General features: G+C 49.7%; 1 protein-coding gene across 1 annotated transcript in view; it reads left to right on the plus strand.

The window, feature by feature from the left end:
- The window catches only part of Slco2b1 (solute carrier organic anion transporter family member 2B1), a 36098-nt gene that overhangs the window by 6677 nt on the left and 5132 nt on the right, over nt 1-24289 (plus strand). The window contains exons 3-10 of the mRNA XM_090348426.1: nt 1029-1166; nt 3577-3739; nt 7086-7319; nt 7556-7654; nt 9854-10044; nt 17307-17409; nt 19797-20154; nt 22381-22546. Of these exons, the coding sequence (XP_090204552.1) occupies nt 1029-1166; nt 3577-3739; nt 7086-7319; nt 7556-7654; nt 9854-10044; nt 17307-17409; nt 19797-20154; nt 22381-22546 (1452 nt within the window). The remainder of the gene's footprint in view (nt 1-1028; nt 1167-3576; nt 3740-7085; nt 7320-7555; nt 7655-9853; nt 10045-17306; nt 17410-19796; nt 20155-22380; nt 22547-24289) is intronic.

The raw sequence follows: 24289 nt of genomic DNA on the forward strand, positions 1-24289 counted from the left end.
GAGGAATCCGGGAGATGGAGAAGGTTCTTTCCTTCCAATGAAGAAACAGGGACTGTCTGGTGGGGAGTCGGAGGGTGAGGCCGCTTGTTTCCCGTCCCACTGTGTGGATACCAGACTGTCCTGACCCCACAGGAGTAGCCCATCGAACAGACAGACACCGCCTGTGTGCCAGATCCCGTGGCCCAGTACAGTTCACGGTTCACTGTTCACATATGTTCGCTTTTTTTTTTCCTTGAGGCTGTGGGTTAGAACCCAGGACCTTGCTCATACGAGGCAGAAAGCACTACCACAGAGCCACCTCCCCAGCCCAGTCATGTCCTCAATGTCCACAATCACCCTTGCATGTTGGCTCTTTGTCTTTGTGCAGATGAGCAAAGAGAGACTCAGAGGTGAAATATACTAAGCTATAGAACAAATACTCCTTTTTAAAAAAAAATTCTTTGAAGTCAGTTTTCCTTAGGAATTCAATGGATTTTTCCAGTGCAAAACGATAGGCAGACTGAGTTGTTGGGGGTGACGGGTTGGGTAGCGCTCTAGGCCAGCAATAAGGCAGGACCAGGTGGGAAGAAAGTGGAGGGGAAGACTAAGCCAATCTGAGAGAGCTTCCTGGAGAAGGGAGCAGGGAAGTGAAATAGGGAAGAAGGTCCAACCCAGTCCTGGGAAAGCTGAGTGTCAGAGGGGGCGCAGACCATTCCTGACCCCGCAGAGGCACTAACTACATTTAATCATGAGGTCTCTCGTCACTCCCAGACCCCTGGAAACCCTGGAAAGTGTTCCCAGGACAGCTTTGCTAGGGTGCAGGTTGATGTAAGAAGTCTTGGCTGCTCAAATAACCAATTCTCTCCCCCCCACAACCCCTCCTCCCATGTGTCTACCTCCTCCTGTACCACCCCTCATCCCTACATCTCTACTCTTTGGTCTTTCCATGTGATCTCTCCCCCCCCCCCCGCCCCGTTTCTATGTCTCTGGCAACCACTCTCCTCCCATTGCGTCCTGCCTCCTGTCACCATCCCGTGTCGCACCCACAGTTCTTCGTCCTGTGTCACAGCCTGCTGCAGCTGGCTCAGCTCATGATCTCTGGTTATCTCAAGAGCTCCATCTCCACAGTGGAGAAGCGCTTCGGCCTCTCCAGCCAGACCTCAGGACTGCTGGCTGCCTTCAATGAGGTACTAAGCCACGAGGGCGGGTGCTAAGGGAGACTCCTTTCATATCTTCTTCCAGCTTCCTCTCACCATCCATCCTTTCAGGGCCCTCAGGAGCCCCAACAGTACAAACCCCTTAACATGTTCCTCCTGCCTGTCCCAGCCCAGAAAACTGGCCAGCCACATGCTCAGGCCAGAGGCCCAGAGCAGACTCCCCCCTCCCGGGATCACCCTCATGTTTTGTGCTGTCTCCTAATACCCTGGGCCTGTCCTACGGAGCACTTCATTGGGAGGCATGGAGGAGCTACCCAGGATCCAGTGTTTATCTTCTTTCCCTTCTACTCCTTTACATAGTACTTTTTTTTATGGTGCTGGGGTTGGAACTCAGAGCCTCATGCTTTCTAAACAAGTATTCCATCACTGAGCCAAACTTCCAGAACTTTTTTTTTTTTTACCAGTCCTGGGGCTTGAACTCAGGGCCTGAGCAGTGTCCTTGGGTTTTCTCAAGACTAAAGCTCTACTACTTGAGCCACAGCATCACTTCCAGTTTTCTCTATATATGTGGTATCAAGGAATTGAACCCGGGTCTTCATGCATGCTAGGCAAGCACTCTACCACGAGGCCAAACTCCCAGCCCCTTCCAGCACTATTTTTGAGACAGGGTCTCCCTATCTGGGTGAGTGCTTGGGCCATGATCTGTTTACCCTTCCTTGGAAGCTAGAAAGATACGTATGCACCACTGGGTCCAGGTATTGGTTGAGAAGGATCTTGTGAACTTTTTTTGGGGGGTAGAGGGCGGCCTAGGTTGGCCTAGAATGACAGTCCTCCTAATCTTAGCCTTCCAAGTAGCTCAGATTATAGATAAGAGCTGCCTGGCTTCCTTTATATTTTTCAGTGTGTTATTGATTGTCCTAGGAAAGAATCAAAGAAAGTCACTTGAACTGTCTAAAGAGATGCTTAAATTACAGCTAGAGCTCGTTCTGACCTTGGATGAGGCAGTGATGGGGTATCTATCTTCGGAATCAGGGGAGGGAGGTGTGATCCTATCCTGGGTTGTGCCTCCCTGACCCCATCCACAGCAGCTCTCTGCCTAGGGCGGACAGCCCAACGGCGGACAGTGAATGAGCCGCTGAGTAGACTTGGAAATCAGAGTTCTGTTATGCCCCTCCCTTCCTGTAGCAAATGCTGTCACTTACAGGAGGAAGCTATCTCCCCTTCCTGCCCCTCACCCCCTGTCGTACCCCACAGAGTTCTACTAAATTCTCTCCCTAGGGTAATCTCATTTCTCCTGACTCAAGGCCCGTGAGTGGCACAGTGCCTATGTGACTCACAGACGTGACTCACCTCCAGATCTCAGAGGTTGGAAGGGAATGAGGACACATCTGGAGAATGGATAGTGGTGTCCTCCCTTTCTAGGGTTACCCCCCTAGCAGCACCCTGCTGGCACGGCCTCGATATCCCTCAAAGAGCCTGGGGCTCACCTAGCCATCAGGCTGGAAGCACAGAGCAGAGGTGCCTGCCCTGTCAACTTCTAAGTCCTTCTAGCATTGAATCTCAAGTCTGTGACTGGAAGGCTTGAAATGCCAAGCTGTAGTCCTCTGGCTTCAGATGTGCTGTATTTGTGTTCCTCATTCATGGGGTCCCTGAAACAAAATCCCTTTCCTCAGTTGCCCACCTTCTTCCACATTCCAATGAACTTGACTCTCAGCCTCATCCTCATTTCTCTTTCCTACAAGGAAAGTAAGACCCTTCTAAGAAGGGCCCAGATTTATAACAACTATCTTAAGATTCTATTGTTTGTTTCATGCCAGTACCAGGGCTTGAGCCCAGGGATTCATGCTCATGCTTGACTTTTTTTTTAATCTAAGGCTGGCAATGTACCACTTGAGCCACATCATCATGTAGGCCTTTTTTATTTTTATTTTTTTGCTAATAAAGTTGGAGGTGAGAGGGCCTAGCTTTGAACCAAGATCTCCAGATCTCAGCTTCCTGAGTAGCCAGGTTGCTGGAGAGATCCAATGACCTGTGTGTGTGTGTGTGTATGTGTGCGTGTGTGTGTATGTGTGCGTGTGTGTGTTCCAGTCCTAGGGCTTGAATTCAGGGCCTGGATACTGTCCCTGAGCTTCATTTGTTCAAGGCTAACACTCTACCACCTGAGCCACAACTCCACTTTAAGCTTTCCGGTAGTTTATTGGAGATAAAAGTCTCATGGACTTTCCTGCCCAGGCTGGCTTCAAAGTGTAATCCTCAGATCTCAGCCTCCTGAGTAGTCAGGATTACAGGCGTGAGCCACTGACAGCTGGCTCCAGTGAATTTTATGCAACCAGCCAGTCAATCACCCAGAGGAGAACACTGAAGGTGACACTAGGGAAAGAAGGATGCAGGCCCCTGGACTCTGCTCCACTTTAATCAGTCACTCTCTGTCCCTTTGCAGGTGGGGAACACAGCCTTAATCATGTTTGTGAGCTATTTTGGCAGCCGAGTGCACCGGCCCCGTATGATCGGATGTGGGGCTGTCCTGGTGGCCGCGGCAGGCCTGCTCATGAGTCTCCCACACTTCATCTCGGATCCTTATAGCTATGACCACAGTAACCCTGGTAAGAGCAGGAAGGACTGGGCAGGAGACTGACAGGGGTTTGCAGTCCTGTACCAATGCTAGGGCCACTGCAGGCCTGCACTGAGTGGGATGGTGCTGCCCAGGATTTCTGCTGGCTCTTCCCATCCCCCTCCCTCCACTGTTTCCTGAGCCAAGTTCAAGTGGGTCTCTTTGGTATGTCCCAAGGGCAGGGTAAGGAGTCATTCCAGGGCAGGGGAGAAGCCTTCTAGTGATTTTTATTTTTTATTTTGTTGCCAGTCCTGGGGCTAGAACTTAGGGCCTGAGCACTATCTTTGGGCTTTCTCAAGGCTAGAGCTCTCCCACTTGAGTCACAGCACCACTTCCAGCTTTTCCTATGTATGTGGGGTACCAAGGAATTGAACCCGAGTCTTTGTACATGCTAGGCAAGCACTCTACCACTAGACCAAACTCCCGGCCCCTCTTCTAGTCCTTTTCTTGGTGTGAGCCTGCTCATGTGTGGTTTCTTTGAGGTAAGGATAAACTTAAAACAATCTACTTTAGGGTCTTGTATGGACTGGATCCTCAGGAAACATCTGTGGAACAATAATAACAAGACACTACTCTGATCACTTCATGTGTATTCATGCATGAGTCTTATAAACAGCCAACACATAATAGAAGAAAGAATAAGTACATGAACAAATAAAAAAATAAGGAATTTGTGAGGGTTGCATGGGGGTTGAATTCAGAACCTGAACTTTATCTCTGAGCTCTTTTGCTCAAGGCTAGTGCTCTACCACTTGGACACACAGCTCCATTTCTGGCTTTCTGATGGTTAATTTGAAATGAGTCTCAAGGATTTTCCTGTCTGGGCTGGCTTTGAACTGTGATCCCAAGATCTCAGCTTCCTGAGTAGCTAGGATTACAGGTATGAGCCACCAGTGCTCAGTAAAACTGAAGGAATCTTAATAGCAAAATCTTGTTCAGCTCAGTGAGATTTTGTTGAAGGTCAACTTGGCCAAAAGATACTTGTCCCTTAAGAAAGACCCAAGCAGCTTGAGCTTTCACTCCATCCCTTCCCTCTCCTACTTACCTATCAGCTTCTCCACCTCCTCATCGATTTATTTATCCATTTATCCCTCTATCTACACACCCATCTATCCATCCACCCACACTCCCACTCAGGTATCCATCCAGGCAACCATCCATCCATCCATCCATCTATCCATCCATCCATCCATCCATCCATCCATCCATCCATTCACTCAATCAGCCTATGGTCCATGTAACTCACTCTTAATACCGCCTACCCTGTACCTGACCCCATTCAGGGCATTCAGTCTTTGCCTCGAGGGAACACCCAGTGTGAGACAAAAGAAAGATAAGCAGAAAAACCCAGCATGTCATTTGCCCAAGGGGAAGCATCCTGGTAACAGGAGCCCAGAAGAGGAGCTTATGCTCTAGGAAGGCATAAGGACAGTTTCCTAGGGGAGAAGGCTATTAGAGAGCAGCCTCTTTCCCCCATCCTCCAATTAGCTCCCACCTCTGCAGGCACCAAGGCCAGGGGAAGAACGATGAAGCAGATATGCCCTAGTGAAGGGTGGGTTGGAGTGAGTGATTCGCTCAGTAGGGAAAGAACACTTGTATCAGGAGGGGTTGGTAGGGGCCTGGAGGTAGTAGTAGAGAGAAGGCCAGCATTATATTGCCAGTAGAGGCAGGAATGGGCCAGCAGAGAAGGAGATTGCCTAAAGGATGCGAAGAGGCCATCCAGGCCTGGGTGGATAGCTGTTAACAGAATACTGAATAGTAATGTTTCCTTCTATTTCTTTGTCCAGAATTTCCCCTTTCGCAGAACTTTTTCTGTGCAGGCCACACATGTCCTTTGTGTTGATCCATCGCCGACCCTGATCAAAGCCTTTCTCCCCTTGGCCATAGTTTCTTGTGTGATCCTGCTGATACACCTTTGTCCTGTTCTTCATCCATCCTTCAATATTTCTACAGACAAATAAAGAAAACAGCTGGCAGGCTCTCTAGAATAATCATCTCACCTAAGTTGCAGTAGATAGAGCACCATTCCCAATCCACTCTCTCCATGGTCAGAGTCATCACTATTTCCTCCCTGGTGGAGACACAGGCTCCGAGAGAGAGTATGCCCGTGCTCTGAACTGATGAGCTCTCATCGCTAGCAAACTGTGGTTCTAGAAAATTCCTTTAAGAGGGTCAGAGAGGCAAGGGTCTCTGTTCAAGTCACACAGTGAGGCCCACATCTAGGATTTTGACCTTGGTTTGCAGGGAGTGGCCCTCTGGGGCTTGGCTGGCTTTCACAAAAATGAGAGCATCAGAGAGAAGGCCACGTTGTACCCACATTTGGCACAATAACAGTGTGAGGGTCTCCTCAAGTTTGCTCAACAAATACTGGTGACCAATAGGAAACAAATGTCTAGTGCTAAATTAAGTAATTAGCATTCCCATATTCTGTGACTGTGCCCTGAGCTGACATTGGGTCCTTCTTAAAATAAACACCAAGGAAACCTTTATGGCTCTACTGGACTTCTCTTCCCTGGCTAGTTCTTTCTGTACACCTGGCCTGTCCCATGCACTTTGATTCCCCCCCCCTCCCCACCCCTCTCTCTCCATGCACATGTATACCAACCAATACTTGAACTGAGGGTCTGGGCACTGTCTCTCCACTTCCAGCTTTTGGGTGGACATAAAGAGTCTCAAGCTAGCTTTGAGCCTCAATCCTTAGATCTCATCCTTCTGAATAGCATGATTTCTGCCCCCGTCCTGAACTTACTAGACCCACACAGTGCCCTTTTGAGGCTCTGGGTTTATTATTCATACTTGGACTGCTCCCTGGACCCACCTTCCCTCTCTCTCTAGAAGATTTTGTTCTTCCTTCTGGGCTCAGTTCAAATTCTGACACTCCTTACCAGTTTTTTTTTAATATATTTTTTATTGTAATTAATAGAAGGGTTACATGATATTTGCCAGATAAATGGTGCCTTAATTCCCACACATTGATACCCTTTCACATGTCATGGTCCCCATTTCCCTTCCCCCCTCCCCCACCCCTCATCTTGTTTTCCCCCATTCCCTATCCAATTTCAGATAACCAAATACAAATATATCCGATATATCAGGTAACAAAGTGAGATAGTGTAACAATATGAGATAACCAAGGGACTCCTTACCAGTTTTGACAACCTCACTTCACCTGAGAGCCACCGTCGTCTCAGCACTTTCAAATGCCTCTGCTTGGCGGCACAAGGAAGCTTAATGGCAGAGCGTCGGAAGCCAGACCACCTGGGTATCGAGAGTCCCTTATGTCTGCCAAGTGCTGTGTGCATTCCCTATGATTGTGTCTTTATTATCCTCTCTCTCAGATGACATGCTACAGGACTCCAAGACCTCCTTATGCCTGTCCACAACCCTGGCCCCAGCCTCTGCTCCTTCCAATGACAGCTGCTCAAGCTACACAGAAGCCAAACATCTGACAGTGGTGGGGATCATGTTTGCGGCACAGACCCTGCTGGGCGTGGGCGGGGTGCCCATTCAGCCCTTTGGTATCTCCTACATCGACGACTTTGCCCACCACAGCAACTCACCCCTCTATCTTGGTGAGGCCCATCGTAGCTCTTCAGCCCTGACAACCTTGGGTCAGGTTGGGGTGGGAGGAAGAGAAGCCCAGGGTGTAGGCGGGGCATTGAGTTCTTGTCCTGTAGCCTCATGTGGCTAAGAAAGGTGTGGAGAGGCCCTGGAAAGGTCCTTCTTCCTGGTGGTGATGGTGTACACTTGACCAAGCTGCGGAGGGCAGCCTTGGACAGAGGGTCCTAACCTAGGCCTTGTGTTGCAGGGCTCTTGTTTGCTGTGACTATGATGGGCCCGGGCATGGCCTATGGGCTGGGAAGCCTCATGCTACGCCTTTATGTGGACATTGATCGGATGCCACCAGGTGAGACCCAGAAGCGTACATGTGTCTCTAGGGCCACACAGGCTCTAGTTAATGGACCAGTGGCCTCCTAGGAGACACTGAGCCAACAACCAGGAGTGCCACTGGCCTTGGACATGCTTCTCACTTCTCTGGGCCTCCATTTTCTCATCCTTGAGACAATATCTGCCCTGTCTCCCAAGGCTGCAACCAGAATCCAGTGAGAAAAGAGAGGTGACCTCAAGTGGTATCAGATGAGGAGCTGTGCTCCCTTCCATCATCCAAACCCTTCCCCAGGCCATCAGCCCAGCACTGGGCAGGCAAAAGCAAACAAATGCCTCTGCTTGGCTCATGGAGAGCTTCCTTGGTCTTTACAGAAGCCAGCCTCAGGAGAACAGAGAGGACCATAGCACACTGGGGACAATTTAGAACAGGACTCATGATGCATGCAACATCACCTTGGGCTTCTTCCTGAAGGAATATGACCTCCATGTCCTTCTAGTCCTGGCTGCCCAAGTCTGGGAAGATGCTGGGGACACCATCTGGCAGACTAGGGTCTGTGATCTACCTGGAGGCCAGTGTGGGCCAAGGGCTGGGGCCCAGGATGGGGGAGCAATATCGATGATCTGGGCTGTCCTGGGCCCTCTGGGCTGGGATGGCTTCCTATGAAAACATGCTTGCTTGTGAGCCACGAGCACCTCCTGCTTCCTACTCAGAAGTCCCGTCCCTCATCTGGAGCTTTTCCAATAGGGTTCTAGAAGCCTGGGGTGGGGGGAGTATGGCTGAATGGATGTTTGTTCTTCAGTTTTCTGTCCCCCAGATATCTCCAGGACAGGTCTGTGGGGCAGACACTAGGGACAGTCCTGACCCACCTCCCTTCTTTCTAGAATGCTAGGAACCAGAGTCAGACAGGGCTGTGATTGAGTCCCTTGCTCCCACTGAAGGAAAAGTCCTGGGAGCTGGCTCCTAGCTTTGCCTCTGCTCTGTCTGACATCAACCATGTGTAAATATGGCATTTCCCAAGGCCTTGGTAGCAGAGTAGGCAGGATGGCTGGATCTAGCTTCTGCAGGCTGGCTTGTGCCTGAGGAGGAGTTGGAAGATGTGTATGGACTTTCTCCAACGTGGCCTAGAGGTAGGTGAGGATTAAAGAAAGTCCCATCCGTGCAAACCCCACGCCTATCCCAGCGCTACAGACCCATTCTCCCAGCATGCTTAGAGCAGCTCAGAGTCAAGCACAGGGAGAAGTGCCAACACAGTGATAGGTGGTACATCTCCTGTTGGTGTTACAACAGGCCCCGGTGAGGCTGGGGGAGGGTGACTCCATCTCTGCTTCAGGCTTTGGAGATTTCAAAGATAGTTGCTTGCTGTGGCCCAGAGCTGCATTGGAAATAATCCAGTCCCGATTTATCTGAATGGGAGATCAAAGCCACTGCGGGAATTGTGAAGTGTGCACAGGTCTTTCCACTCTATCCTCTAGTTAGGCTGAGCACGTCTTCAATGCTGCCAAAGAATTCTGACAAACAGCCCCAACAATTGCATGCTCAGGCAGGTCTGAGAAATATAGTACAGTTCTGTTACTTAATTTAGTAATAATCATTTAATTTAATAAGAATCATAATAATAGTAATTAAAGAAGAAAAGGGGGTAGAACAAATGCTTCATTAACATACTCTTCACATGTAGTGGGGTTTTAATTTTGAAATTTTTAGTTCATTTTATCTTTACAGGCATTATTTTGTATAGTTTTCACAAGCCTATGATATAAAAATAATGATTAGCTTAGCATAGTAGTGCAAGCCTGTAGTCCCAGAGCTCAGGGGGCTGAAGCAGGAAAAGTGAGAGTGGGAGATTGAAGCCATACTGGGCTACATAGCAAGATTGTTTCAAAAACAACAAACAAAAAAAACCCCCATCTTAATCCCCAGTATGTCTCTCCAAAGAACTATTAATATCTGTGAGGCACAAAGAAAGAAACTGAGGCACAAAGACATTCAGTAGCTTGCTCAAGATTATACGTTATTAAAGGGCTATCTAGTAGTTTATTTCCAAACTCTATGACCTTGAACTCTACACTGTATTCCCTTAGTAGCTAAAGAAGCTAAGGCCCAGAAAGAGTCAGGGACTTGCTCTTCAAACAGATCATAGTGGCAAGGTCAAGACTGAAACTTAAGTGTTCTGACTCTTTCCTGGCCCCCCAATATCATCTTTGTTTTCCCTTCCAGGTGGTGTCAGCCTGACCTCAAAGGATCCCCGATGGGTGGGTGCCTGGTGGCTTGGTTTCCTCATCTCTGCAGGCCTGGTGGCATTGGCTGCCATCCCCTACTTCTTCTTTCCCAAGGAGATGTCCAAGGAGAAGCATGAGCTTCACTTCCGGCGGAAGGCCTTGGCTGGTCCAGCCTCCCCCGTCAGCAAGGTAAGCCCCTCTTCACATCCCTCTTCTAGGCCAGGCTCTGGCCACAACTCACTGAACTTCTATCATGGGCTCTGTACTTCATGACTATCAAGCTGGTCTGGATCTCAGCATCCTCCAATAGCTTCTCACAGCAACTGTCACGGGCACCTTTCATAGCTGAGGAGATCTAGGGCCAGAGAAAGTCACAGAGCCAGCCAGGGAACCTGGAACAGAAACCCAGCCCTGCCTTAGCCCATGCTTCTCAGTGCTGGGCATTTACAGTTTTGCAAGTTCTGAACACACTATGGGAATGGAAAGAACTGGAAGCCACCGAAAGTGGTCTAGAAAGACTTCCTACAAGAAGACAGATTTGAGCTGGACCTGCTAAGATTTAAGGAAGGACAGAAAGGAGATGTATGGGCATTGTAATGGTGGAAATGACCCTGTAATCCTAGCTACTTGGAAGGCTGAGATCTTGAGGATCTCAGGTTGATTTCAACCCAGCAAAAAAGTTCATGAGACACCATCACAACCAATAAAAGCTGGGCATGGTAACACCTGCCTGTCATAGCTCATCTACTCAGAATATGTAAATAGGAGGATCACACTCCAAGATAATGGGTGGTGAGATGAGAGGAGCAAAATCCCATGGGAAAATAACTAAAGCAAAGTGATCTAGGGGTATGACCAGTAAACACAAAAATTTTTAATGGAAGTAAAATTGCACAGAACTAGGAAAGTTTCTGGAGAGGGTCAATGAGGCAACAAAAGCTGCCTGGGAACAGCTCAGGCAGGAAGCAGAGGGCTGGCAGATCAGAGCTGGGGACGGGTCCAGGTACAAGGGACTGCTCAGACAAGCATTGTTTTGCTCTTCTGGGAAGGCTCCAGAGGTGACAAAGGGCTGAGCTGATGTTGGAACAAGGCTAGGAAGTGGGAGGTTAAGCCTGATGGGGCAGGGGAAATTTTAAGGGGAAAAGGAACCTCAGCTGAAAACCCTTGTGTTTCCATCCCAGCTCTGCCTAGCTCAGGCCAAAATTTGGTGGAGATGACATTCCTGTAGCTTGAACAAGATTTCTTGGGAAATGGGGTGATGGAAGAGGAAGGTGAGAGGCTGTGTTGGTTACAAACACTTTCCAGGTTGGACCCTAAATTCGGACAGAGAACACCACAGGGCAGTGGGATGGGACAGATGAGTGAAGCCAGGGCCACTGTACCAGGCTTAGTCCCAGGAGTGGTCAGTCACTTCCCCATTGTCCTTGAGGTGTAAGCTTCAGTCAGAGAAGGTACAGAGAAGGTTAAATCCTAAAGCAATGCAATGTGTGTCTCAAATTCAGAGAAAGCGCCGCCTCGGGTGGAAACTGCTGTGATTCCTCCCCAGAGTCAGGTTTTAAGACGTGTGTGCTATGAAGCTGGTCCCCGCCTGTGAACCTTTCTGGCTGTGTCTCCATTATTATGGTGTCAGCACATTGGAGATGGGGTGTAGGGAAGGGTTGGGGGGGGGAGAGGTTCTTTAAAAAGCACTGAAGGCTGAGCACATGATGATCTGCTTCCAGCCAGCTCTGAAGCAATAAATATTGATGCGAGAGAACTGGGCTCCTCTACCTCCTTGGGGCTGCCTTGATGGGGCCGCTCGCAGTATGGCAGCCCAGCCTGGTCCACTCTAGCTACTGATGGGGAGGTATCTAGGGCCAGGGGACAGGTCAAGTAGACAAAATTGGCTGCCAGAAAGGCCATGTCCCCAAAAGCTGGATCTGTGTCTTCTGCAGGGATGGGAAAGGGGAGAAAGCAATGGGTAGGGCTGTTTTGGAAATCACTCCAAGTAGCCTTTCTTAGGCTTGGGACTTAATGTCATCTAGAAGTATCTTGAGGGGTTTTTTTGTGCCAGTCCCAGGGCTTGAACTCAGGGCCTGGGCACTATCCTTAGGCCTTTTCAAGGCTAGCAGTCTACCACTTTAGCTACAGCACCACTTTCAGCTTTTTCTGCGTATGTGGTACTGAGGAATCAAACCCAGGGCTTCATGCATGCTAGGCAAGCACTCTACCACTAGGCCACACTCCTGGCCTGGGATTTTTGTTAGTGGTGGTGCCAATCCTGGGGCAAGGACTCAGGGCCTGGTAGCTGTTCCTTGGCTTTTACACTCAAGGCTTGTGTTCTAGCACGTAAGCTACAGCTCCACTTCTGGCTAGTTGGAGTTTAGAATCTCACAGGCTTGGAATCACAATCCTCTGATCTGTCTCCTGAGTAGCTAGTGTTATAGGTGTGAGACCCCAATGACATGGCTAAATGCGGTTTTTAAAGGTATCAAAGCGATGGTGGCACATCATAAAAGGACTGTGAGAGCCACAGAGAATGTCTGGCCTCAGTCTCCCTACTGGTCCATATAACAGGCTGCAGGTTAGAGAGAGTCTGCCAGCTGCAATGGGCTTCCTGCTCCTTCCTTTAAAGGACTCCTGTCTCTGGAGTATCTTCATAGGGGTTCCCTTCTCAGAAGAGCTCTGACATAGTAAAGAAAGGCCAGGTGTGGGAGCCAGGAGTTTGGCCTTGTGGTAGAGTGCTTGCCTAGCATGCACGAAGACCCGGGTTCGATTCCTTGGTACCAGATACATAGAAAAAAGCTGGAAGTGGTGCTGAAGCTCAAGTGGTAGAGCTCTAGCCTTGAGAAAGTCCAAGAACAGGGCTCAGGCCCTGAGCTCAAGCCCAGGACTGGCAAAAAAAAAAAAGAAGAAGAAAAGCCAGGTGTGAACAGGTACAGGATGCCCAAAAGATTGTTCAGGATCCCAGTGGCTATGGATCAGGTTCTTCAGGGTCTCTGGAGTAAAGATGGTTTCATAGGTGCTCTCTGGAGGGCTCTGTCTCTCTCTTGGGCTTGCCCTCTTCCCTCCCACCCACCCCCCCGGCCCCGCTTCTTGTGACAGGCCTAGGGCACTATCTCTTGCCTGGTCACTGGCTTTCCCACAGACAGACTCCCTACCTGGCCCAATCTCTGAAACCACTGGACTCTCTGACTGTCCTAGAGGAGGCCCAAGTGGCTGTTCTTTCTGGGATAGCCCTGGAGTCTGGAATTCTAAATGCACATCCTTTAAAAAGCCTGCACTTCTATACTAAGAGACTCTCAAGTACTTCTGTGCTATAATTCTGAAGTTCAATGCCTGGAATCATCTGCAACTCCCAAGATCCACTTCCCTAAATGGCTACACTTGAGTTAAGAGTCTCTGAAGTCCATTGTCTCCCCGTCATTAGCCTTGATGGAGAATGGCCAGAGATGGGGAACAGGAGTGAGAATTGGCAAATGTCTTTAACCCCAATACTTAGGGTGGGTTTTATTGGGTCTGCCCAGTTCCTCAGGGCTTCCTTGTCCCCTGTGCTTCCTCCTTACCTGTCCTGCCCTCTTCTAGCCAGCCTACCTTGTGTCCTTCCCCATCCTGTCTGCACAGGGCTGTGACTCCCTCCTCTCCTCACCTGTCTCTAAGATCCACGGGCTTGAGAATGGTTCAGTTCAACCCCAACCCACCTTCATGGGTGGAAAGATTGAGACACATGGTGGAACAAGGAAGTATCTGGGCACAAAGGGGTGAGCTGGCCTTGTCACAGAGTTTCTTACTTGTTTTTCTTTCTTACCTTCCCAGTACATGCCATGAAAGGACTGAGATTGCCCACACCAAACCCAGCTACAGTCCTAACAAAACCAGAGATTGGGCTTTCTCTGTGCCATGTCCTTGTAGCCTGCCTACATGGCAGGTACATTCACGATGCCCCATTTTTACTTGCAGGACCTGAGTGGCAGTGGGATTAAATAAGCAGGTCACATGGCCAGGGAAAATAGCAGATCTGAGATTTGATGCCAAGAAAACCCCCTTCTAAGGCCTGTGCTAAGTCAACTAATCAATCAGCCAAAGGAGACCAAGCAGGGGAAGAAATTCATAAAAGATTACTAGAATGAGAGAGGAAAACATTGATCTTAATGCATGAAGCATTAAAATCAATTAGGTTGGCACGGGTGAGCCACTTATTGGACTCAGAGCTTTCTGATGGCCAAGCGGAAGGAGACATGCCAGCTGCAGGAATCTCACTGAAAGGAAGTATGATTCATCCCTCACAGCAGCCCAGATCTCTAGGCTTTCGGTGTAAAACCTCTGTCTCCTACAGAGGGCTATGAGGCCAGGAGGACCTTGTTTGGCCTAGCAGTGAACAACATGTGTGTCCTGCAGTGTGCCACAGGCTTGCAGCTGTCAGCACAGAACCTTGAGAAGGAAGTTCTAAGAACCGCTTGACCCAGACCTGCTGACCTGGGCAAACCACAGCCCAGATGGGTCACTCCAACTCTGCCCTAAGCAGAAGCACAGGGCTTCCTGTTTCTGGAGCTTACTGTGAGTCAGCAGTCCAGGAAAATGATGAGAGACAAGGGCTGGAAACTACTGAGACCATGAGGACAGGGGTTTCTGATGCCCACAGGAATCCAGTCCCTTCATCTGGCCCCAAACCTCCTGGGCCTGACTTACCCCACTTTCTGCCCCATGAGGCACTGGCCACTTGCTGGCTCCCATGACAGGCTCTTTCCCATCACTGGACCTTAACTCATGCAGTTGCCTTGCTTCTAATCATCTCTCCCTGCCATCCATCTACCCAATTCCAGCCACTCCTCGGTGGGCCTTCCCTGACCCCTAGCCCCTGGCAATCAGTCCATCTCAGCTCTCCCCCAACACCATACCCTTTCCCTCAGCACAGGACAGGAGTAACTGAGAAGCTGGCTTTGACCACCTGCTCTCACATTCCCTCCCTCCTGGTATTTCCATTTTTTGGTGGTCAATTGGAAATAAGTCTCCCAGACTTTCTTGCTCAGGCTGGCTCTGAACTGAGATGCTCAGATCTCAGCCTCTTGAGTAGCTAGAATTACGTGCACCACCTGTGCATGTAATCTTTGTTCTTAAAAGCATCCTCTTGGGGCTAGGAGTTTGGCCTAATGGTAGAGTGCTTGCCTAGCATGCACGAAGACCCGGGTTCGATTCCTCCGTACCCCACATACATAGCAAAAAGCCGGAAGTGGTGCTGAGGCTCAAGTGGTAGAGTGCTAGCCTTGAGAAAGTCCAAGGACAGTGCTCAAACCCTGAGCTCAAGCCCAGGACTGGCAAAAAAAAAAAAAAAAGCATCCTCTTACTCCAATCCTCAAGGCCCCCACTGTCCTCACATCCACAATCCTCTCAGCAGACTTTGGAAACAGAGCTTGAAAAGAAACCTGATGAGCCCTTAGTGCTTCAGGCTTCAAACCTCCCCCCACTGGGATGAAAGAGGAGAGGAGAAGGGAAAGCCCAAGGAGATAGAACACATGAATTAATACTCATTCAAATGAATTCTCCTGCTGGGACAGGATGGGGCAGCCTGTTAGCAGCCAGCACAAGGAGTGAGGTGGAGGGGGCTAGACAGCGACTGTGGCTCCAGAGGTTCTGAGATCTGGGGAAATCCAGCATTGCCTCATGAGGCTTCCTAGCAAAATAAGATGCATAAGTGGTATAGACTCATACCTGTAACCCTTGCTTCTTGGGAGACAGAAATCAGAAGGTTTATGATTCCAAACCACCCTGGCCAACAACAACAAAAGTTAAGGAAACCCCATCTCCTACCAACAAGCCATGCATGATGGGTCACAATTGTAATGGGAACCTTAAGTAGGAAGCTCGTGATCTAAGACTGGCCCAGGCCAGAGAACCTATCTGAAAAATAACCTAAAGCAAAAAAAAAAAAAAAAGGATAGGCGTACGGCCAGAATGAGAGAGTGCTTGTCAAGCAAGCCTAAGGCCTTGAGTTCAGCCTCAGTACCATATCATCATCAGGGAGAGAAGAGAAAGCTGTGTCAGACCCAGCCCAGAGGGCTGTGAGGACCTCAGAGAGACTAGGCAGGTGAGGGGAGAAAGTGTAGAAACAAAGAATCCCAGCCCATCCTCCCCCTGACTGCTAGTTATGGGGACCTGGCTTCGCCCACCAGTGAAGCCTCTTCTGAGCAACTCTGTGCGCTGTCCTTCAGTCTGCTATGCATCAAATTCTCAGGAAAATCAGACCTCACTTAATCACAGATGGGCTTAGCCCTGGATTTACAGTAGCAACTTCTTCCAGACTTACTTTCTTCATCTAAAAACTAGGCACAGTCACAGCACCTTGCTAGAGGAGTGCTGGCAGAATAGCTAGGACACTTGCCTTGTCAGCTAAGTGCTCCGACTCTGGAGGCCAGCTATTTGGACCATCACCCCGTGTGTGAAAATGATAGCTGCTTCATCGCTCTGTGATTTTGTCACCTAGATAAAGGCAATTATAATGGTGTTCCCTTCCAGAAGGCTGCTGAGAGGTTGGGTGTTGGATCCAGAATACTGAACATGGTTGCATGCACTAGCCTCCCTTTTCAGAAGTTATATGACTGTCCACACAAAAACCTTCTCTTCCCAGATGACTCCTTTAAGAGTTTCAAGGTTGAGCACATCCTGTGGGTGTGGCCTAACTTCCTAGAACTGGATGTTATTTCCCGCCTCACTTCACCTTACTTCCTGTATCAGCAGGCAGCACAGAACACACCCCACCACCCCCACCTCTATTGCAGACACAGCCTCCTGGAGGCTCCCAGTCCTCGTGACTCTCATCTGATGGAGAGAGAGGTGTAGTGGGGTTGTCATTGTGTGGGTGGCACTGGTGGGGAAATTGGTAAAGATGTTAATGGTGACAGTGACATTGATGCTGGTGGCTTTGATGATAGCCAAGGTAGTAACACTAATGATATCAGAATGGAGATATTGGTGATATCTCCATTTTGGAATGGAGGTGAGGTTGGAGACACAGGTCATGGTGAAGCCACAGGTAGAGAGGACGGGAGACAGAATGGGTGGTATTGGTGATTCTGATGATCATGGTGTCCGTGGTGATTCTTAAAGGTCATGACAATAATGAATGTGACTTCAACAGAGACAAGGTCATCACCATGAATAAAACGGTTGTTGAATTGATCATGAGAATATTGGTGATGTGAATGGGGGAGATTTTTCTAAGGTGAAACGAATAACAATGGAGGTATACTGATAAGTTGGTGCCTAACAGGTTGAATGGTGGTGATGACACAGGAATTTCCTTTCACTCTTTCAAAACCCCTTGTTGAGTACTGATAGGGTCAAGAACCAATGAAACACTGCTGGCCCACCAGGGCTCCTGCCTCTCCCCTCCCAGAGCCCTCTTGCCCAGCCTACGGTCATGCTGAGTGGCATCTCTGCATCCAACTGACAGGCCTTGGTTTTCTATCTCCCAGGGCGAGGACCCCCCTTCTGAACAGAGCCCTGAGGAACCCACAGAGAAGCAAGATGGCCTGGCCCAAATAGCCCCAGACCTGACTGTGATCCAATTCATCAGAGGTGAGTGAGCAAAGGTTAGGCTAGGGAGAAATGAGCTGGAGAAACTTTGGAAGCTGTACAGGTTCCAACCCCTCTGCATTCTCAATTCATCTTCTACATCTATAGGTCCCCTCATAGGCACCACGCACCCTCTTTGTTCAGGCAAGGACTTCTTTTCTTATTGTTATCTATCAAACAAGTCTGGTCCTCCCAGCAAGCAAGGCTGCTTGCCTCCTGGCTCTGGGCCTAAGCATCACACTTCTTTGTCACTTCAGATCTGTGCCAAGTATTTGTCCAGCCCTTCCCGGAAGTGGGGAGTTGATGGAGCTCACAGACTGTGCCCTTTCCCCATCCACCTCTAAGCCTGCCAGCAGGAGGCCCTAGGCAAAGACTTACTAAATCCTCAGGGCATGGGTGAAAGGAGTTCTGGGCTGAAATTCAGAGACCTGAGCTTTTCTTCTTGGTTTTGCTCTTCTTCCAGGCCTCAGTTTCCCCAGTACAGTTTCTCAGGGTGATAAGAAGTAGAATCAGTAATGTGATGTCTGTGCAACTCTAATCTCAACACCGTGAAATCCATCCATCAGTAATCAGAGTCCATACTGATAAGAGTCTTTTCTAAAGCTTTAATCTCAAGAACATTGATTGAGCACTGACTGTGTGCCAGGCTCTCTTGGAGAACTCTGGACAGCAAGTCACATGTCAGACTGACATGTGAGGCCTGCTGAGGTGTTAGTAATACACCTCTGGTTCTCCAGCATCTCCAGTGCCTGGACTCTACAGAGCTGGGCCTGGAGTAGAAGCCTGGGCTCCTGGACCTCAGCTCACCCCAGCTGCTGGAGTCCTCAGCACACTGCACCACAGAAGAGCTTATTAATCACTAGTTTGGCTTCTGCCCAGAGAAAAGTTGGGGCCAGCTGCTGAAACTGAATCCTAGAGATGTGCTGGGCCAGTCTCTCTCTAGTGGATTCGGCTGCAGGAGACTGTAAGAAATGAAGGCAGGGCTGGTCACAGGCCCTATGGCTATTAACTGACCTAGCTTTAGGGGCTTCTACTGAGCTCCAGAAAGACAGGTCTGACCACAGAGCCTGGCTTTGACCACCTAGAACCATGAAGGAGGCAGAGGGACAGTGGAAGCATGGTCCTTCTGTCACACAAACCTACAATCTCAGGGGAACACCGTCCCTGAGTTCAGGGCAGGCTCCTGCCAATGAGACAAAGAGTGTAATGGAGGATATGTAGTCTGTGGAAGAAGGGAAAGCCTGGGGTCATGAAAGACACCTGACCATAATGTTGGAGAAGGTCCCTGTCTAAAGGAGGAGACAGTCCCTAGTCTGAGGGAGGTTCCTGTCTAAGGGATTCCTATCCTAGACTAAGGGAGGACTTGTCCTATTTAAGGTGACCTAGCCTCTGAGCTGGGGCAAGGCCCATGGCTGATGGGAAAGACAGTTCCTGAGCTGAGTGGTACCCTGGCATGTCTGATAGTGGAGACATTAAGCTAAGCTGAGGGAAAAGAGAGCTCTGAGCTGGAGGTGGACCTTGGAATTTCCCTTTCAGTAGTGCTAAATGAAAGGCCTGCACCACCTGATCTGGAGAAGACTGAGATGCCACAGAGGATACATCAGCTATGGGCAGGGGGTGGGGGATGGATTGGGCAAATGGCGATTGAAAGAAGTGGGATGAAGTCAAGCTGTCAAAGAGGACAGGAATGGGGGGAGGGGTCCAGGCAGAAGAACATAGAAAGGGAATGACCCTAAACTGGGAGTTAGGAGAGCCTCGGGAACTCCTGGATGTGTCCCTGACCCTCTCTGGGCCTCTTTACTGTGCAGTGTAGACATCTGAACAACTTGGGCCAAACCCTACTGGGGAGCCTTGCATCAGGTGCCCAGGTTGACAAGTGGTAGAGTGCCAACCTTGAGTGTGTGTCGGGGAGGGAGGGAATGAAAGAAAGCCCCTAGGCCCTGAGTTTTAAGCCTTAGTACCAGCACCAACAAAAGGGAGGGGGGGGGGAAATGATAAATAGACATTTAAAAATAAAATGAAAACTAGAATCGAACTGAATAGTGTAGAACAAGACAATATGGAATCCAACCAAATAAAGTAGAATTTAAACATAGTGAGTAAAAAAGGCTTACTCAATGGAATGGAAGAAAGAACAGAATGTCAGAGCCTGACTAGAACTGAAAAGAAAGGAGCCCAGTGTAGAATTAGATGGGATGGGGTGAGATGGAGTGAGACTGGGAGGATGAGTGGGATGGGATGGGGTGGAGTGGGTGGGACAAGGGGGTGGGGGATGGGATGGGGTGGGATGGGATGGGATGGGGTAGAGCAGGGGAAGGAACAGAACAGGACAAGATGGATGAATAGGGGTTGTGGGCCTGCTGTGACATCTACCCCACTTTCCCCACCAGTCTTCCCCAGGGTGCTGCTTCGGACATTGCGCCACCCCATCTTCCTGCTGGTGGTCCTGTCCCAGGTATGCACGTCGTCCATGGTGGCAGGCATGGCCACCTTCCTGCCTAAGTTCCTGGAGCGCCAGTTTTCCATCACAGCTTCCTTCGCCAACCTGCTCATTGGCTGCCTCATGGTCCCCTCGGCCATCATAGGCATCGTGGTTGGGGGTGTCCTGGTCAAGCGCCTCCACCTGGGCCCGCTGCACTGCGGGGTCCTTTGCTTGCTGGGGGCGCTCTTCTGCCTGCTGCTCAGCCTCCCCCTCTTCTTCATTGGATGCTCTACCCACCAGATCGCTGCCGTCACCCTCCAGGCCGGGTGAGTGGCACAATGTGGGAGGGTACATGGAGAGGGGGACACACTTGGACCTCAGGCAGAGGCCAGGGAAGCAGTGGTGGGGGGAAGGAGGGGGGAACACAGGTCCTACCTTGCTTTCATCCTCCCTGGAGCAGTACTGGGCCCCTTTCTGCCTATAACTTCTATTCAAGTCCCTCCCTGGGCTCAGCTAGAAGCCAAAGACATTCTAGAAAGGTCCAGAAAAGGTACCAGGGCAACACCGAGTTTCAGGAAAGCTCAAGCCTGGCGATGTCCAGAGCCTGAGTTGGGCTATAGTCAGCTGCGCGTGGCATCTTCTTGGTGGGAGTCCTGTGTGGCCAGCAGAAGCAAGACAGAAGTCACTGAGGAAGAGACAGGACCCAGTTTCGCCAGAGAGTTGCTTTTCTCCCCGAGCTTCAAGTCTGTCAGGGAGAGAGAATGCAGAGGAAAATGGAGATTGCTGCAATTCTTGGTTCTTAGAGAGCTAAAAATTCTGTGAATTCCTGGAAGGACCCATATTTCTTTCTCTGCTCACCCCTCACCCTTCCTACTCTCCCTGCCAAAACAGAACCCCTCGATCCTTAGGAGCCACCAAGAGGTTGTCGGAAGCTCCAGTGTTCCTGCCTCTTCTCTAGAATGATGTCATTTTTCCCCCCCTGGAAACCGCTCAACTAGAATTCCCTACCTTCCTGTTGTATCTCCTCCTAAGCCTTTCTTCCCTCCACCCAGATGCCAGCTTTCCTCAAAACCTGGAGCACCTTCCACATGGCTGTGGGGTCTTCAGTTCGGGGCCAAGGCAGCCCAAGGTCCCACCCGCAAGGTCTCACCTGCTTTCTTCTCCTTTTCTCAAACACTGAGGCAACTGGCAGTCTGGAGTGGGGATTTCCATAGCAAAGCCTGCGCTGGGCCCTACAGCCATGTTCTCAGGAAGCCCTCAGTGTGAAGAGGCACCAACTCAGGCATCCTCGTTGGGGTTTGGGAGCAGACCCTCCAGAGGGAAGCAGGTAGCACTTGGCAAGGCAAATAGAGTTGTGGAGTCAACAGAGAAGTCATGAGACTGCAGAGCAGTGACTGGAGCCCAGGGAACAAAGAAACTCAGGCCCCAAGTACGACAGGAGCAGGTCCAAGCTCCCACAGATACTTAGGCCCAGCTTTTGTCTCTCTTTTTCTTTCTTTCCCCTTTTCCTTCCCTCCCTCCTCTTTTCCTTCTCTTCCTTCCGTTCTTCCTCTTTCTTCCCTTTTTTCTTTCTGTGGGGCTTGAACTAAGAGGCTGGGCCTAGCCCTGAATTTTGAGACTCAAGGCTACCGTGCTCTACCATTTGAGTCACAGCTCTACTTGCAATATTTTTGTTGTTAATTGGAGGCAAGAGTCTCTTGGATTTCCTGTCTACGCTGGTTTTGAATCTCAGATCTCCGACTCCCAAGTAGCTAAGTTTACAGGTGTGAGCTACTAGCATTAGGCTCTGTAACTGTGCTTTTCTTTCTTTTCTTTCTTCCTTTTTTTCTTTCTCCTTCCTTCCCTTCCTCTTTCTTTCTTTCTTTCTTTCTTTCTTTCTTTCTTTCTTTCTTTCTTTCTTTCTTTTCCTTTCTTTCCAGTCCAGGGCCTGGGCTCTGTCCCTGAGCCTCTCTGTGATCAAGGCTAGCTCTCTACCACTTGAACCACAGTGCCTCTTCCAACCTTTTCTGAGTTTTATTGAAGATAAGAACCTCACAGATTTTCCTGCCCAGGCAGGAACCTTGAGCCTCTGATCTCTGCCTCCTAAGTAGCTAATATTACAAACACGAGCCACCAACACCTAGCATGTACTTTTCAAGTAGACAGAGCAAATCATCTCCAAGAGAGGCACTCCACCTGGCACTTGAGTTTGGGAGGCTTTCTCTGGTGTTCTCTAAAGAAAGACCACTAAGGAACAGAGATATTTGCAGAAGAAACTTGATACATAGGACCAAGGGCTAGCAGGGGGCTATGAAGACGCTGGCTCAGACCCCTCACCCCTGCCTCTCCATCCCTTCTTCAGCCCTTCTTCCTGCTCAGCCCCACCCCTAGCAGCACCCCCAGCACAGTTCAAGGAGGCTTGTCTCCACTTCCTCATGGGACAGCTCAGGTGCAGCTGAACTCTCTGACCATTGCTAGCAGAGTAAGAGCCAGGCTATGGGCCAAGAGGCCTCTGTGTCTGGACTAGGAAAGAAAAGCTGGGCCAACTGTGCCTGGGCCATCTCTCCTGCCAGCACCCAGCCTGGGCAAGGGCTGTTCCCCGACTGCTCAGCGTCTTGCTCCTGCCCGCCAGACGATTTTAACCCTGTCTGTGACACCAACGCCCGTGTAGAATATACCACGCCCTGCCATGCTGGCTGCACAGGCCAAGTCCTCCAGGAGACAATGGACAAAAGCCAGGTGAGCTGTAAGTCTGGTACAACCTTCAGCCTCTGCCCATCTCTGTGGCCTGGCTCTTTTCCCTCTGTATCTGTCTGTATCCTCTTGGCAGATGCAGGGCACGAGTCTCTCCAAGTAAGCTTACTTTCTAGCTCTGTCTCAGGGAAATAGACCAGAGCCAGCCTCCAGCTGTCTGTGCAGGAGAGATGGAGGAAATAGGTCGTAGGAAACAGCTCACCGGAAGGGGAGTTGAAGAAGGAAATAGCCCACAGGAAGTCTAGGGGCCAATGGGCAGATGTGGTCCCTACAAGTATATACAAGAATAGATAGAGTATAACCCAGAAGGTTTCAAGGGAGGTAGAATCTCTGCAAGATCTTCCAGGATGAATTGGCAAATGAAGGCTTGAGAAGGAAAGGCTTTCCAAGCAAGGGGAACAGCATAGACAAAGATCTGGAAGAATGTACAAGTAAAACTTGCATGCACACCTGTGTTCTGAGTAACTGCAAAGGACTTGGAAACACAGATCAAAAAAGCAGAGCCAGAAAAAGAAAGGCCGTGAGTGTTAGGGTAGGAGTGAGAAAGAAACGCATCTGCAGAGCAATGGGAAAGAAAATGTGCATGTGAGCTTTAAGCATGGTCATGATAGATGGTGACATCCTGTGCTCCATCACACTTGAGTCCATACTGCGGAGAAAGACAAACAGCATGCAGGACAAGAGACAGATCTCTGAGGAGGCTGGTACAAGCCTCCTCAGTCAAATCAGTCAAATCAGTCAGCCAAAAAACCCTTCACCAATCCTATTCCATGCCAGGCTCTGTGTAGGACATTGTGGATTCAAAGCCCAGGGTCCCAGTCCTCAGGCAGTTTCCAACAGGAAAACAAAGACAGTGTCCTCTGCTGCAGTATGTTCTGTGTTAGACTGAAAAAGGCCCCCAACACCAACACTGCTTTTTCCCTTTCTCTGTTGTTTCCCAGAGTAATCATTAGGGTCAATACCTGCCTTCCTCAGACATACAGGCTTTGGTCAAGCATGGGAGAGGACAGAGTGGGCATTGTCAGGTGATTGTTACAATGTATCCTCCTCTCTCCAGAGCCCCACCTGCACACAGAATCTTCACCCTTGAGCTGGCATCAGCATGCCTTAGTCTCAGATTGCAACAGGTACTGCTACCTCCACATGGTACAGAGTAAGCACCTAGCTGGTGGCTGGTGGCCATGACAATCTTTTGGGGACCACCAAGTTGTAGCTGGGCTGGAACTGTTTGCATTTAGAACCATAACCACTCCCAGCCTTTCAGGCCTCTTAGTAGTCACTGTCCTGACCTAGTTTGAGCTTTCCAAATCCCTTCTAGTCTCCCCTAAATCCTTTTCAGGATCCATGGGTTATGGCAGGTTTATAGGTAGAGGAATTATGGCTCTGTGGTGAGCTATGGTCATAGCTGGACATTTAGGGCCAGGCCATCTGTCATGGCCTGCCTGCCTGACTTAGTTAACACAGGAGGATCACTTATTTGGTGACTTGGTTTCCTGGTCTGTAAAATGGGGATGATGTTATCAAGTATCCCATGCTGAATAACTGCTTTCCCTTGGTGAATTCATGAAGTAGTACGGGGAGGGCCACCCTTCCCACAGTGTCTCGGAGATTGTAAGCCCAGAGATTTGCTGCTAGTCAAGAAAGGAAGACTTGGAAATGGGAGGCAACATCCAGTTTCACACCGGAACTGGGAATAAAATCCAAAGGCTTTGGCCCCAATCCAGCCCT

Source organism: Megascapheus bottae, chromosome 16 (assembly GCF_031878675.1).
Source record: "Megascapheus bottae isolate mThoBot1 chromosome 16, mThoBot2.hap1, whole genome shotgun sequence".
NCBI classification, from domain to species: Eukaryota; Metazoa; Chordata; class Mammalia; order Rodentia; family Geomyidae; genus Megascapheus; species Megascapheus bottae.